A 16,123-nucleotide genomic window follows, 5' to 3' on the forward strand; every position below is an offset into this window, starting at 1 on the left:
ACCAATTCTCAATCACAACACTTTCAATTTCAATCAAACTACAATCTACTTAGAACAAGAAATCTTGCAACAAAATCTGGAATTGGTGACCCCGTCACACTCACATTCAAATCTTCTAACCTAGGGTTCTATTGAAGATTTTAAACTAGCTTCCCTTACCTTTACTTGAGCATATGCTCACGAAGAGCTCCAAACCTACCAAAATCTTCAAAAGTAGCTTAACCTGCACCACAGAGTCCTGATACAAAATCTAACTATATCTCTAAGACTCTGATCTACTAAAGACTAATCCTAAAACTAAAAGAGGCACATGCATACACTTAGATTGAGATCGACCTACAAGTTCAAAATTTGACTCAGAGAAGGGTAAAAATTGAACTTACTCTATCAGAGATTCTGATCGGGTAGTCTTGTACATCTCGCTACCAGGAGTCTAATGGTGGACTCCGATCATCAAACTGATGAGTGAGAAGGTTAGAATTTTAGAGAGATGGTGGTTCTTTTGAAATGAAACTGAATAACTGAATTTTCTATTTATATGTCATTTTCATTTTAATAATAAAATATTCAAAAATCATTTAAAATATACCACTTCTACTCTAAAGTAATTTTCTAGATCCTTACAATTTCAAACACATAAGTAATTTTCTAGATCCTTACAATTTCAAACACATAAGTAATTTTCTAGATCCTTACAATTTCAAACACATCCAAGGTATTATTAAACAACTTAAAATTTTCTTTCCATTTTTTTAACATTCATAAAATTATTTATCATCGTACAAATAACAATAAAAATTATCAAATTAATTCACTTTTATTTCAATTATTTACACCACGAATAATAATTTCAATTTTATTTAAATCACTGTATTCATTCTAACAAATTCTAATTTATATTTCAACTTTTTTAATAATTTATATTTTATTTTTAAAAAGTATTATTATCAATCATATTAATAATATTGTAAATTTTAATATTTTTATCAATTCTTTCATTCTATCTTTTCTATAAAACCACTGCACTAAATAATAATTTTTTCCTAAATAATATTATAAATCAATATTAAAAAATCCTATCTTTTCACATTTCAATAATTTTTTAATTTTCTCTTTCTCAATCCAACCAAAATTTATTCTCAAAATTTCTATTAATACTTTTAAATCATTATTTTTATTTTAAATTTTATTTAATTTTTTCCAATTATCTTATTCTTTATATATTTTAAGATAATAATAATAAATATTTTCTTGAATCCAGATTTGTAAGAAATAAAATTTCGGAAGGATTTTAAACGGAGAAGAAAATGTAGGTGGGAATTTGACTATCGGAGAGTCAAATTTTCTTGAATAAATAAAAAATGTGGAGTTAGAGTTATTATTGTGATGAATGCATAACGATAACGAGTATTAAATATTAAAAAGTATACATACTAATTACTTTTTCATATCAGCATAAATAGAAAACACATTGATGATTTAAATATCCTTATATTAAAGTAATTAAATTATTTTTTTTCAAATGAAAACTTAAATTAATAAGGCATTTGAATTTTTTTAGTCTTAAAAATTGTAATTTTTTTTATTTACTTATTGTTTATTTTTAACAATACAAATATTGTTTGAATTTATTCTCTTGGAACCTTATAATTTTGATTATTTAATTTTTATTTGTTTGGATGAAGTTGGGGTAGAGAGGAAAGGAAAGTAGAAAAAAAAGTAAAAAATTATGTTATTTGGATGAATGTAAAATAAGTAGAAAGTAAAAATATTTGAGTGTAATACTCACAATCACCAAATTGAGAAATATTTAAATTAAAATAAAGATAAATATTTAAATATCTATATTTATACCTATATTTCTAGGATTTGAAATAGAGAATAATGTTTATAATTAAATATATATATATATATAATTATTTTTATTTGAAATTTATAATTAAAAAACAATTATAATATTTAAACATTTTTAATCAATATTTTTAGATAAAATATTCGTAATTATAATATATATCGTGTTGGTAGAAAATTAAAATTCGTAATAAACATACATCAAAAATTATAATTCAAATGTAAATGAAATAAGTGTCATAAAAATATAGTAACACAAGTAAAATAATATTAAAAACAAAAAAATATATAATATTTTAATTACTATAATTAAATAAGAAAAAATTAAAAAGAAATAATATTAAAATAAAACCGTATGTATTATTTTTTGTCTGAAATTTAAATATTTATTAGAATACTTAATCAAAAGATGATAATTTTATTTGAATTTACATATTAAGTGTATATGTTACTTTTAAATAGTTTTACAAACAAAATACAATTAATGAGTTGAGGTAGGCCAAAGAAAAATAATATTGCAGGAAATATGATATATATTTATTGCATTTTTAATATAGTATACATTTTTATCATAAAGTTGATCAAATAAATAAAATAATTATAAAAAAAAAGTTTGAAAAACGATGGATGTACAACACAAAATAACAACAAAGTTTTGAAATCCAATATAACGTGATACCCTCTTTTAAAATATTATTTAAACCATAACGGACTATAAAAAATTAATAATTACTTATGAGAGACTCCATAATCAATTACGATAGTATTTATTCACCATAACAAATTGGCTCAATAATCCAATGCACGTAAACTTTGAAAGAACATTAATAGTTGAACCATTCATACACAACTTTTCATTTTCATCTTTTTTCCCTCCAAAATCATTGTTCCTCAAATCTACACTTGCCTCCTATGTATCACTGACACGGATACTGATACGATACGGACATGAGTCTATATATTATATAATTATAAATTAAATAAATTGACAATAAACATTTATGTACACAAGTATGTTCTAAATTTTTTTAGCAGAAAAATGATTTTTATTATTGATTCAAAAAAAATTAGTTTCTTATTTTTATAATCATAATAAAAATTTATATAATAAGTTTGAGATTTTAAAAAATTAATATATTTTTCTTTTTTAAAATTGTGTTAGAATTATCAGAAATCCATTAAATAATTTTTGAACTGGACACTTCACGGATACATGTCCTACGAGTATCGGTATCCAATACGTATATTCCACACTAACACGTGATAAGTGTATGAGTTTCCTAATCAAACAAAGAATTAATGTTCCTTGTGAATGAATCAATGTGGTCCCGGCTCCTTTTGCTGATATGGAAATGCTTCCATCTTAAGCACTGTGTGGCATTGCCATTTTTAGCTAAATTTTTGTTCTTTTATTTCTTACAAATTTTGTTCGGATGTTGAATTCAGTGAACGTAGCTTCTGAATAAGGTAAGTTGTTTGTCATAAAAATAAAATACGATTTCACTTTATTGTTTTTTCTATGGTGAACTATATTTCTTGTGTTAATTTTCAGTTTAATATTTCTATTCTCTTTATTTATCCACTGCTTTACGGTTTCTATCAACATTTTTCCTAAATACGGCCGCTATATTATTCCTGAATAATTTATTAATGAAAAACTTTTCTTTGACACTGTGAATGATAAACAACACACACTTCACATATCTTTATAATAATGTAATAATATTTTAAATTGAAAAGCAAAATAAATATTATTAAAATATTAATTTATTAGTATATTAGGTATATGTACACGTCAACATATCTACACCCTTTATTAATTTACGTCTTTATCATTTTAAATAATTAAATGTAATTAACAATGTTGAGTTTTACAAATTATTGGAAAATTGCCATGAGAATACTAAAAGTATTTCTTATTTTAAAATTCAATTGTTTATGACATTTAATTGAATAAACCGTTTATTTTATTTGATTAAAATGAATAAAAAAATCAAGTTTATTTTTTCTTCTTCGCTCTAAACTGTTTCTTTCCGCCTAAAAAAAACCGAAGGGAAATGCTTTCTTGCCCTTTATTAAAAACATTACACCGTTGTGTAATAACCTGTTCCTTCTTTCTTTCCAAACCTTGTTACGTCTTCGACACTATTTGTTACCCTGTCCCTCACCGGAGCATCTCTCGTTATTCTCTCACTTTCTCTGTTCATCATCGTTCGCTTTGTGTATGCCAGAAAAATGTAAGCTTCAAAACGCACACACTTTGTTTTTGGTCCATTCTTGCAAGTTCTTTGCATGTTGTTCTCTTTTCTTGTTCCTAATTGCATGGGCAGTGAATGCCACCTATGATGTTTGATACATTGATCGAGTTTTTAGGCACTAGAGTTTGTACTGTTGAACTGTTCTACATCTGCTTGGTTCTTGTGAATTGAAATTTAAAATATGTTGTAGGATCGTTTTTGCTGTTCTTGAGAAGTGCTTTCTTTGTATGTTTTCATTGTGCCATTTGTGTTTTATGCTAATTTGGAGATAGATTGTAAAGGAAATAACCATTCTCTTCTCATGCCAGGGCGAGGACATGGAAGAAAGCACAAACTTCTCAGTTCAGTGGGAATCAACCTTTCTCTCCAAATCCATCATTTGGTAGAAATTTGAGGAAGAGTGAACTTGGTGGCGTAATCTTTGGATGCAAGAACGCCACAAAGAAAGAGTGTCTATCGAAACAACTCTTTGGTCCGTTCTTCTCTTTCTCTCCCTCTTCTTTTCCTTTTTAAAATTGCGGCCGCATGTCTGCAATGTTAAGGATGACAACAAAACTGCATCTGTGAGTGCCTCAACAATTTGAAACTATTTACGATATTCAGAATTTTGAAATGAAATTTCTGTTGTGTTATTCTCTATATGACATGGCGATACTTATATCTTTTCATGAACTTAGTGCTTAAAATTTGTAGTATTTATATATGAAAATCAGTACTGGCAACGAAGATAAGGATTGAAATCTCTAGCTCATGTACACATTTATCTGTTTTGAACAGGCTTACCAGCTCAGCACTTCTCTTATGTGAAGAATATTGATCCAGGGTTGCCTCTGTTTTTGTTTAATTATACTAACAGGAGGCTTCATGGGATTTTCGAGGCTGCTAGCAAAGGGAGAATGTTTATAGACCCCTATGGATGGACTAATGATGGTTCAGAGAGAACACTATATCCTGCACAGGTATATCACTCACTCGAAGACAATTCTGGTCATGATACATGAAAAGCCTTTTATACTCATACTCTTTATTATAATATTTAAGGTGAAAATTTGTGTTCGACTTCAGTGCCAGCCACTGTCTGAAGATAAATTTAAAGAATTACTTGCAGACAACTACTACATTCATAACCATTTCTGGTTTGAGCTAGACCATGCACAAACAAGCAAACTTATTTCCGTACTATCATCTGGATCAATTGTCTCTGGTAATTCTGTCCTACAGAATACACAGAACTGGATGCCTTTGTCTCGACCTCTTACATCAAATGATACTTGGGGGGAAGATGAAACATCTAAAATGCTTGAATTAGAGACAGACTATTCTGCTCACTCAAGTACAAGAACATATTGGACTGAAAATGATTCTTCTTTAGCAGAACACATCCAGCCATTAGATACTAATGAGGTTGAGAACGAAGTAAATGAGGACGAGATGAACAGCGTATTTCTGAAACTGAAGGAATTAACTGTTAATGTGAATGATTCTCCTGATATGAATAGCATAGAAAAAGGTTATACGGAAGTGTCAGATGGTTTAGATAAGAAGGAAGAAAGTTTTGATCCTCCATTTGAGTATCAATACAACATAGCTCAGGTGGTTGAGGATGTTTGATGGAAAACATTAAATGTCATGTTAATTTTGTTTCCAAGCAACTAACTTCTAGTGTATTTGTAGTTATTGGAAGAGGTCAAAGAATTGACAAGTTTCAAGAAAATACAGACAGAGAAGAATTCCTACCTGGAGCAGAAGCTGGTAATCTTTTCTCAACCTACCACACTTAAAGATTCTTGTAAAGTAATTAAACCCTTATGCAACTTTTAACTTCTATTATACTGTTTGAAGTCTCCAAATATGTAGATCACCTACTGTTATGCTTGTTTTTACTCATTACATTCTGTTTGCAGATTTGAAATTTCATGTTTAATTGACTCATTTTCACAAATTTGTTATACTGCAGCAAATGCAGTGGGAGAGTGAAACAAATAAAGCAAGTTTAATCCGATAGTTTAAATGTAGTGAAATTTTACTTTTTTGGGTTATAGTAGAATCCAGTTGCAATAAGTCTTTCATTGTTAGTATGCAATTCTGGTGTGGGTTTATGAGGCTTTGGGTTCTTCAACTACCATAGCTAGCTTTTTGTGGTGTGGTTCTCCCAAGGTGCTAATCCATTGTATAGAATCTGGTTTCCACCATGTCTCGCAGCTGCAAGCAAGCAGCACAAGTCGTTACACCGACATTGTAGTGTTCATCTCAGATTAGTCAAAGGTCTAGTACACTGCCATCCACATGTGGGTGCGGAGGTGGCAAATTCTGGTGGATGTTACAATGGGATTCTGTTGTAGGGTTTATACGGCCTTGGATTCTCCAAGTACATGAAATAGCTTTTGTGGTGTGGATCTCCCCAGGGTATTCTTTTCAGTTTCTTTCTCTCCCACTACATCTATGGAATGGCCTCTGAAGATCCAAACCTGGAGTTTCTTTCTTCTTAAGTTTGAGAACACTCTTAAGTGTGAGAACACATAGTTTCATGTAATTTAGAGTCTTTAGGAAGGAGAAGATTATATAAGTTGAAACTTGAAAGTATTAATGCATGGCTGACTGGCTGGATAAGTCAGAAAAACTAAGAAATGAAGTGTGCATTAAACATGCCAAAAAAGCTTGCATTGATTACTTGAGATAATTAGTTACGGCTCAAAAAGGTATAAATGATTGCAATTGGTTGGAGATAACTTGAATAAATTTGAGTGATATAGAAGTTAGAACATCTTTTGGAAGTAATTTCGGCATACCTTTACTTGCCCTCATTTTCTATTTTTCATATAATATTTTTTTTTCCGTATCAATTTTGACTTATTTTGTACTTATCATTCAGATTGAGGCAGAAATGGAGATTCAGCATCTTAAAGATCGTTGTACACTTCTAGAATATCAAGGCAACTAGTTGGATGTGGCCGATATTATCTTCTAAGAGGGCTTTCTAAACCTTCAAACCATTATCTTCAAGAGGGCTTTCTAGAACTTCAAACCATGTATTGATGATTTCAAATTTTCCAGTTCTTGTACACTATTGGTCATAGTTGTAAAAAATGAGCACAACAATGTATTACCAATTGCCTTTGCCATTGTATGTTGAGACTTGATTCTTTATCTTGTGGAACCTACAAACATAGGTAACTTCAGAGGATGGCATCTACCTCATTTTTTCCTGCCGCAAATATCTCAATAGTGTATACTCTAAAGATTATAGTAGTTGAAATAACAACAATTACGTGCAGTTTACTTCATTTGACGTATAACACAACTTCACGAGTGATTCAGAAATATGTTGTGAACATATGTAATTCTTTTGATATGTATTCTCATTCAATTCATAATTTATCATTTCTTTTTTGTCCAATTGTTTTAATAACTACATTTATAACAAATGAAAAAGCCACATTCTTTTACTACTATAACACAGTAAGAGAAGTAAACCCTAACGTACAGAATGGCTAAATAATATCACGATGGACAAGTGGACTCTTGCATGGAATAATAGGTGGGACATATGACTATAAATCTTGGAGAGTCGATCGACTCAATTCTAAAGAAAACAAGAAATCCTTTAATTTCTTCTATGGTAATGACAACATACACCCTTTACAACAAGTTCTTCACAGGTAGATGACAATCATGATGATTGTTGGTCATGTCTACTTTGAAGTGACAACAAAGACATATATGATGCATATATGAGACATAATATAAGACAAGCACTCATATAATGTTTTTTTTTTAACATTAAATTTTTGGTGTTGGAAACACAAAAATTCAAGAGAGGTACGACCATTAGGGCGATTTACAATCTGCTTGGACGATTTATGGTGTGACTATGGAAAATTCCAAAAACTATACATCTCATGTCCCTTTGTTTTTACTTCATGCAAACATGCACACCATGATTTTGCTATGTATATCATACATGTGTACCTATTGGAATAAGTCTCTCATGTTTATGAAGGTTCTTTGGAGAACTCATAAATGAAAAGTATTGGTCTCCTTATACTAGGAAGATAATATACCCAAATCTAGAAATGAAAAGAGCATCAAAGGAGAAACCTAATTTAGGTAAGATAAGGGAACAACATTGTCTATCCAAAAATAAGGGAACAACATTTTCGATCCAAAAAATATTCTTACTATTACAAGCCTCAACACACTAAAAGAACATATCCCAACATTGTTGGGGACATCCAATTCTCGTTGTTGATTATGTTTTATTTAAGACAACATAATTTGTGTGCCATGTTCTCAAATATTTAATGAATAAACATTTCATATTGTTTTCCTCTTCATCTTCAACATATACTTCAACTTTGTAGTACTTAACAAAAAAATTCAAGTAGTAAAGAACAAACATATAAAATAATTCACAATGGCAATAATGTTACACAAACAACACCCATCCAAAATTTGCTTTGAATATATACAAAAAGTGTCCACATGTCTCCATAATGTGATTTATGGCAAGACACGTTAGGCACCGTCACATCAGCCACCTATAAATAGTTTTTTCGTCAGGGCACACTACTCAACAATGTGAATAGCCACATTAGTCCTTCATAAATGACTTTTCATCAAAGCACACAACACAATAATATGCACCGTCACATCAATCCTCCATAATTAGTTTTTGTTAGCGCACACAACTAAAAAATATGTTCTACACGGTTGGAATCTCACCAACATTAATGTTGTAACATCATTTTATCATTTGATGTTCCTGCCCTCAGACCTGTCAAAAATAGTTGATCTAATATACACCATTATTTTCACATGTCACAACAACCTTGTTTAGTTGTAGGCATTTGATTCCTGATAATAAATTTAACCATCCACCACACTAAAACCATTAAGCTAAAATACACCCTTTTGACCAAACATACAAAATCTTTCATCTTTTTACAATGTGAAAATTCTTCTTCAAATGGACCAAATTTGTATCATAGACATAAATAAATTTTTCAATTCTAATCGTGTTGTTGTCTTTGCAAATGGTCAAATAACAGAAATTGATGAAGCATTCAACTTAGAATGTCCATATCCTAAATTGTTTCGTATCTCACAATTGTACCTTCTCTCATTTCGAAGGAAAAAGTGTGTTTTACTTTGGGACTTCCTGATCAAATAACATTGAAGAAGTTGTACTACTACCAATCTTAACTAATGAAACACGATCAAATTAGGTATAATGTTTGTTCAAATATTAATTGATGACAATGTTTCTCAATTATTAATTTTGAAGTATCAATTTTCATTTGCTACAATGATTGAACTGTAGTCATTATAACAATATCCATGAAAGAATTTTGTGACTCTAAACTCCCCACTACATCAAACTCTTGAACAAATCAATACCCGATCAATTCTGCAGAAGCTATAATCTACTAAGAGGTAGGGATGATAATGTGGGTTGGCCTGCCCCGCATAGAGAATGCAGGTTAATTTTATTGGCCTGCTCCGCATAAGGGTCAACTTGCATAAAAAGTTCTTTTTTAAAAAAAATTAATGAAATATAAATTTTGACTAAATTTATTTTTTGTTTATTAAGTTAATTTTGTTCTTATTTTGATGAATTAGGTAAATGATCTCATAGTATTATTCTCACAATAAATACATAATAAGATATGGGTAAAAATATTATAATGATGTCCAAAGACTTCCCGAGTTATAGAATCCGAAAGTTAAAATTTATGTTTCGAATTGTACAATATTTCAGATTACACAATCCATATTTGTATTTCCTATTATAAAATTTGGAAAGGATAATTTTAGAATTTTTTAGAACGAGGATGCAAAAAGAAATTATGGGGTGGAAACAAAAATCTCTAGATTTTTAAGATATGTGGGTTAGGCGAGCCAGTCCGCCCCGCACTTGACCTACACGAGCAGCGGATTATGCAAGACGAGTCTAAATGGTCTAACGGGATAAAATAGACAGTTCTTCGTATTTTTTCTTAACGGGTCGCGGACCAATCTTCATGGTTAACCCTGCTTTGTCATTCATACTACAAAGGACTTATCCAACAAATCATCATAATAAAAAGTCCAAATAGTTAGAAAGTCCAAATAGTTACCGTCTAACCTACTAATGTTGAACCCTAAAAAAAGTCAACCCCACACAATTATTTTTTCAATAAATTATTTGACAACATATGAAATACTACAATATAGAGGAGACAAAAAAAAATAGTTACAACAATTAATTATTGACATCTAATTCAAGTTCTTAATTGAAAACTCATAGGTAACTCAAAATAAATACAAAATAATGTTGATATCACACAAATCATCCATCATTAAAAAAAAATAATTATCTTTCTTAACTCATGTCCAAAGATTTACATAAAACACTAACCAAAGATTTACATAAAACAATAACTGATTAATTAGTTTGAAAGTTACAATATAGTACCTACATTGAATATTACGACATAAAAAATCTACACTTTAAATAAATCTATATCACTTTTATTATAATCATAATATTTCCATGAATTACAAGTATTTTCTCCCGACACTCTTGATTATTAAATAAAAGATACTTTAATTAGTAGTCAATACATATTCAAATTTCTTTGTTTTTTTCCTATATAACTCTTTTCATAAATATTATTACATTAATTTCCTATTACAGTTTATTAAATATATAAAATTATGTTTATATTAAAAATAATTTTCATTCCAATTACGATTTTTGTCTTAATTCCAGGTCTTCAAATTATAATTTTAATCCTACAATCATTATTTATTATTTTCAATTTTTATCCCCAAATTTATAACATCAATTATATTTTTTAATAATCATTTCAAACATTCTTACCCGTCCAAGGTATTATTAAACAAAAAAAATTTCTTTCCATTTTTTTAACATTCATAAAATTATTTATCATCGTACAAATAACAATAAAATTATCAAATTAATTCCCTTTTATTTCATTTATTTACACCACGAAAAATAATTTCAATTTTATTTAAATCACTGTATTAATTTTAAAAAATTCTAATTTATATTCCAAATTTTTTATAATTTCTATTTTATTTTTAAAAATTATTATTACCAATCATATTACTAATATAGTAAATTTTAATATTTTTCTCAAATCTTTCATTCTATTTTTCTATAAAACCACTGCACTAATAATAATTTTTTTCTAAATAATATTATAAATCAATATTAAAAAATTATATTTTTTTAGATTTCAATAACTTTTTAATTTTCTCTTTCTCAATCCAACCAAAATTTATTCTCAAAAATTCTATTAATACTTTTAAATCATTATTTTTATTACAAATTTAATTTTTTTTTTCAAATATTCTTATTCTTTAGATATTTTAAAAAATAATAGTAAATATTTTCTTGAATCCAGATTTGTAAGAAATCAAATTTTGGAAGGATTTTCAACCGAGAAGAAAATGTAGGTGGGAATTTGACTGTCGGAGAGCCCAATTTCCTTGGATAAATAAAAAGATGACATTTTAGGGATTATTATTACGATGAATCCGTAACGGGTATTAAATATTAAAAAATATACATAATAATTACTTTTCTATATCAGCATAAATAGAAAACGCATTGATGATTATTCTCTCCTCATAACATTGTTTAAAAGTCCTTATATTAAAGTAATTAAATTATTTTTTCAAATGAAACTTAAATTAATAAGATATTTGAATTCTTTTAGTATTAAAAATTGTAAATTTATTTTTATTTACTTATTATTTTATTTTTGAAGATACAAATATTGTTTGAATTTATATTCTTAGAATTCTCATAATTTTGATTATTTAACCTTTATTTGGATGGAGTTGGGGTGGAAAGAAAAAAAAGAAGAGTAAGAAGAATGAAAAATTATGTTATTTGGATAAATATAAAATGAATAGAAATAAGTAGATTTGAGTGTAATAGTCTTTTCATGAAATTTAAAAATAATTGAATTAAAATAAAAATAAAAATGAAATATTTATATCTATTCCGATATTTCTAAAATTGAATTTGAAATAGAATAATGTTTATAATTAAAAGTATATATATATATTTAATTATTTTTATTTGAAATTTATAATTAAAAAAAAAATTATAATATTTAAATATTTTAAACCAATATATTTAGGTAAAGATAATAATATTTGTAATTATAATACAATGTAGAAAATTAAAATTCGTAATAAACATACATCAAACATTGTAATTCGAACATAAATGAAATAAGTTTCATAAAAATATATTAACACAAGTAAAATGATATTAAAAACATAAATAAGAAAACATAATATTTTAATTACTATAAGTAAATAAGAAAAATACAAAAAAATATTAAAATAAAACCATATGTATTATTTTTTGTTTTAATTTTAATATTTATTATAATACTTAATCAAAAGATGATAATTTTATTTGAATTTATTAGGTGCATATTGATGACTTTCTACAGCAAGTGCACCGTGTTGTTAGAAGTAATAATTGTTTCTAAAGACATATATCGATTCCATAAGAAACAATTGAATTATGAAGGACAAAATTCGCTAAATATAAAGACATAATAAAAAAATGTGTTGAAATTGAAGGAGTTGGATATGATCAACAAGAAAATAGACAAAGAATTTGGTTGCTTCAAGTTGGAATAATAGGGATTAGGTTTCATCTTTCTCACTCTCATGTATTTTGATTAGCATGTTAATATTAAGTTCTTTGATTGAAAATGATGCCGGTAGAAAATTCATTTATATCGATTTCTCGCATATAAAATTCTTAAAAATATTTCCTAAATATCAATTTATCGCATATTTATACAAAAAACTTATAATCACACTCAGACGTTAATGACAATTAACATTTCAAACGTATTTCTAGCACTCAAATATGTTAAGCATTGTTGTCTAGGTTAGAACCCTAAAAATACCTCTCGGTTCTCAAATTGTCGCAACTGTTTAGAAGTAAAATAATAATACTAATAATCAATCAAGAACAAATATTAAATCTTTAAATATGACTTCAATACATAAGAGTTTGAACAGATTATTCGTAATCCCAAAGCGTAGAATTAGCCATGCATACTTCTAGCACCTTCCATTCTCCCAATTGGTTACAATTCATTCAATGGTGTTTTCCCCTCATCTTTTTTTTATCAGCATTTTCCTCTCATATGACACCCTAAGGTTGTGACTTTAGCCCCCTATTCAAGAACACCTCTCTCCTTATTTATTATTTTTTCTTCATCACTTCTCTTCTTTTCTCTCTCTTTCTCATCTATTTCCCTCTCAGACTCATCTTTTTTCTTTCTAAGCCCCTACAATCTTACCATCCCTCTCTCCTATTATTTTACCACGCTCGGTGGCAATTTCATTGCAATGCTCTATTGGGTTGGTTTGGTTGTTGACTGAAAACTAGTCACTTTGTCCTTTCGCAATTTGTGCAACTTGTTTGGCCATATGTCCCATCTGAATCTCTATACTCCTAATCATGGTCATGCTATTGTCCTGCGCTTTCACAATATTGTCCTACGCGCTCACAATCTTTGCTAGGGCATCTTCAGCTTTACTCATTCTTTCAAGAACTGATGGATCCTCAGCTTCAGGTGAATTGTTATGATAAGAACAATGCCATTAGAATGATCACCTCCACAAAAATATCATCTGATTGATTGACTCTAGCTTTGACATGAATGAACAACATATAGTTGTTGGGGCAATTTAGCCATTTGTGCAGTTAGTTGCTCAATCTGTTGTGTTAGAATCTTATTTTTAGCCAATAGTGCATCTTCTAACGACCATTTATTCTGAAGACCTTGTTCATCATGTTGGGCTTTATAATCAATTGATGCCAATGCATCAATAAATCTTGTTGCTTGTTCTACATCAATGGCCATCATTGTGTCGCTAGCTGCAGCATCTAAGAGTATCTTTGTGTCAAATCTGAGACCAGTGAGAAATATGCTCAGTTGAGCAATATCTTCAAACCCATGATTTGGGCATTTTCTAAGCATCATTTTAAATATTTCCCATGTCTCATAGAATGATTCATCTACTCCTTGTCTAAACACAAAAAATTTCAAACTTTGCTTTGATGTAGCGATAGATTGGAAAAAATCTCTGCAAATTTTTTTTCTCTACATCCTTCCAGCTAGTGAGGCTTTGATTTGGAAGTGATTTGAACCATTCCTTAGCCTTTCCTGCCAATGAAAAAGAAAACAAGCGCATATAAACATTTTCAAGATCACTTGATTGAAAACCCATTGTTCCTACCAATTCATAAAATGTATCCAAATTTGAATATGAATCTTCATGTTCCATTACTGTAAATTGATAGGCACTGATGAGAGAGAGAAAATCAGGATTATTTTCAAGGCCTTGGCGGTAGCAGGTATTGCAATACTAGAAAAATGCATTGACCCTTAGTACATGACATAATCTCCAAGTGTCCTCTTAGGGAGTGATGTTTGTTCTTCTGTCATGTTACTATCTTATTAGTGAGAAAAATAGAGTATTTTTTTTGTTTAAATAACATTGAAAAATAAAATAAAATAAATTCAAAATAGATTTAAGGATAAAATAAAAACAACTTAATTTTTTTTTGCAAAATAAACAAAAATAAAACAATAAACAAAATAAATAAAAAACAGTAAACAAATATAAACAAAATTTAAAAAAAAAAACAGAATGAATTCAAATCAAAATAAACAAAATAAAATAAAAACAAAATCTGCAAATAAAATCTAAAAATAAAACAAATATTCAATTAAATAAATAAAGCAAAATAAAAACAATAAAAAAATATAAACACAATCAACCAATATAAACAAAAATTAAGAACTATTAACAAAAAAATAAAAATAGTTAAAATATTTACAATATTTAGGAATTCATACTAAAAAATCAAATTGATATCTGAACGACGCCAAAAACACTTTATGACTTTCTACGACAAATGCACCGTATTGTCAAAAGTAATAATTGTTTCTAAGGATGGATATCGGTGATGCAAGAAACAATGAATTATCAAGTACAATAATTGCTAAATATAGAACAAAACAATAAAAAAAAGTGTTGAATTAATTGTGTTGGCAATGATCAATAAGAAAATAGACAAGGAATTAGTTGCTTCAAGTTGAAAAAATAGGGATTATTTTTCGTCTCTCTCACTCTCGTGTATTTTGATTAGCATGTCAATATTAAGTTCTTTGATTGAAATTGATGCCCGTAGAAAATTCATTTATATCGATATCTTGCATATAAAATTCTTATGAATGTTTCATAAATATCAATTTCTCGCATATTTATGAAAACAACTTAGAATCACACTCGAACGTTAATGACAATTAACATTTCAAGTCTATTTCTAGCACTCAAATATGTTAAATATTGTTGTTTAGGTCAGAACCTTAAAAATACCTTTCAGTCAGATTTAGGATACCAATAATCAATCAATAAAACAACAATACCAATAATCAATCAATAACTGAATATTAAATATTTAAATATTTAAATATTTTCTCAATAAAAAAGAGTTCGAATAGATTACTTCCAATCCCAAAGGATAGAATTAACCACACATACTTCTAGCACCTTCCATTATCCCAATTTGTTACAATTCATGGTGTTTTCCTCTCCATTTGACACTCCAGGGTTGTGCCTCTAGCCCCTATTTAACTTAATTTGCTGACTTCCTGCATCACGCTCATGAGCTTAATGATAAAACATAAAAATAGCCTAATTAATTTGACACATTCTCGCTGACGAGTTAGACTTTTTTTTCTCTCTTTTGTGCGTTATGGGCTTCGAGCTTTCTCCTTTTATCAAATATTATTCTTCTTTAGTTCAAATCTCCATTCTTCCCTAAAAATCTACAACTAATACTAAATTTGGGAATAAAATACTCTTATTTAATTAAATATCATAAAAAAATTAAAAAATATAAATTTATAAATTAGAAATTATTTTATATATAAATTAACAATTAATACTCATAAATGTCT

General features: G+C 28.2%; 1 protein-coding gene across 1 annotated transcript; it reads left to right on the forward strand.

Annotated features, from left to right (window-relative positions):
• The first annotated feature begins 3,900 nt into the window (after positions 1 to 3,900).
• Positions 3,901 to 7,256, forward strand: LOC137827250 (uncharacterized). The gene is made up of 6 exons (XM_068633521.1): positions 3,901 to 4,088; positions 4,418 to 4,581; positions 4,887 to 5,068; positions 5,151 to 5,702; positions 5,784 to 5,861; positions 6,982 to 7,256. Coding segments are annotated over exons 1-6 (1,047 nt in total). The 5' UTR covers positions 3,901 to 4,086; the 3' UTR covers positions 7,051 to 7,256.
• The last annotated feature ends 8,867 nt before the right edge of the window (positions 7,257 to 16,123 follow it).

This window comes from Phaseolus vulgaris, chromosome 8, assembly GCF_000499845.2.
Source record: "Phaseolus vulgaris cultivar G19833 chromosome 8, P. vulgaris v2.0, whole genome shotgun sequence".
NCBI classification, from domain to species: Eukaryota; Viridiplantae; Streptophyta; class Magnoliopsida; order Fabales; family Fabaceae; genus Phaseolus; species Phaseolus vulgaris.

Coding starts and splice junctions, on each gene's coding strand:
- LOC137827250 (XM_068633521.1), top strand. Junction 4,582..4,886: donor TCTATCGAAACAACTCTTTG/GTCCGTTCTTCT, acceptor TGTTTTGAACAG/GCTTACCAGCTCAGCACTTC. Junction 5,862..6,981: donor CCTACCTGGAGCAGAAGCTG/GTAATCTTTTCT, acceptor CTTATCATTCAG/ATTGAGGCAGAAATGGAGAT.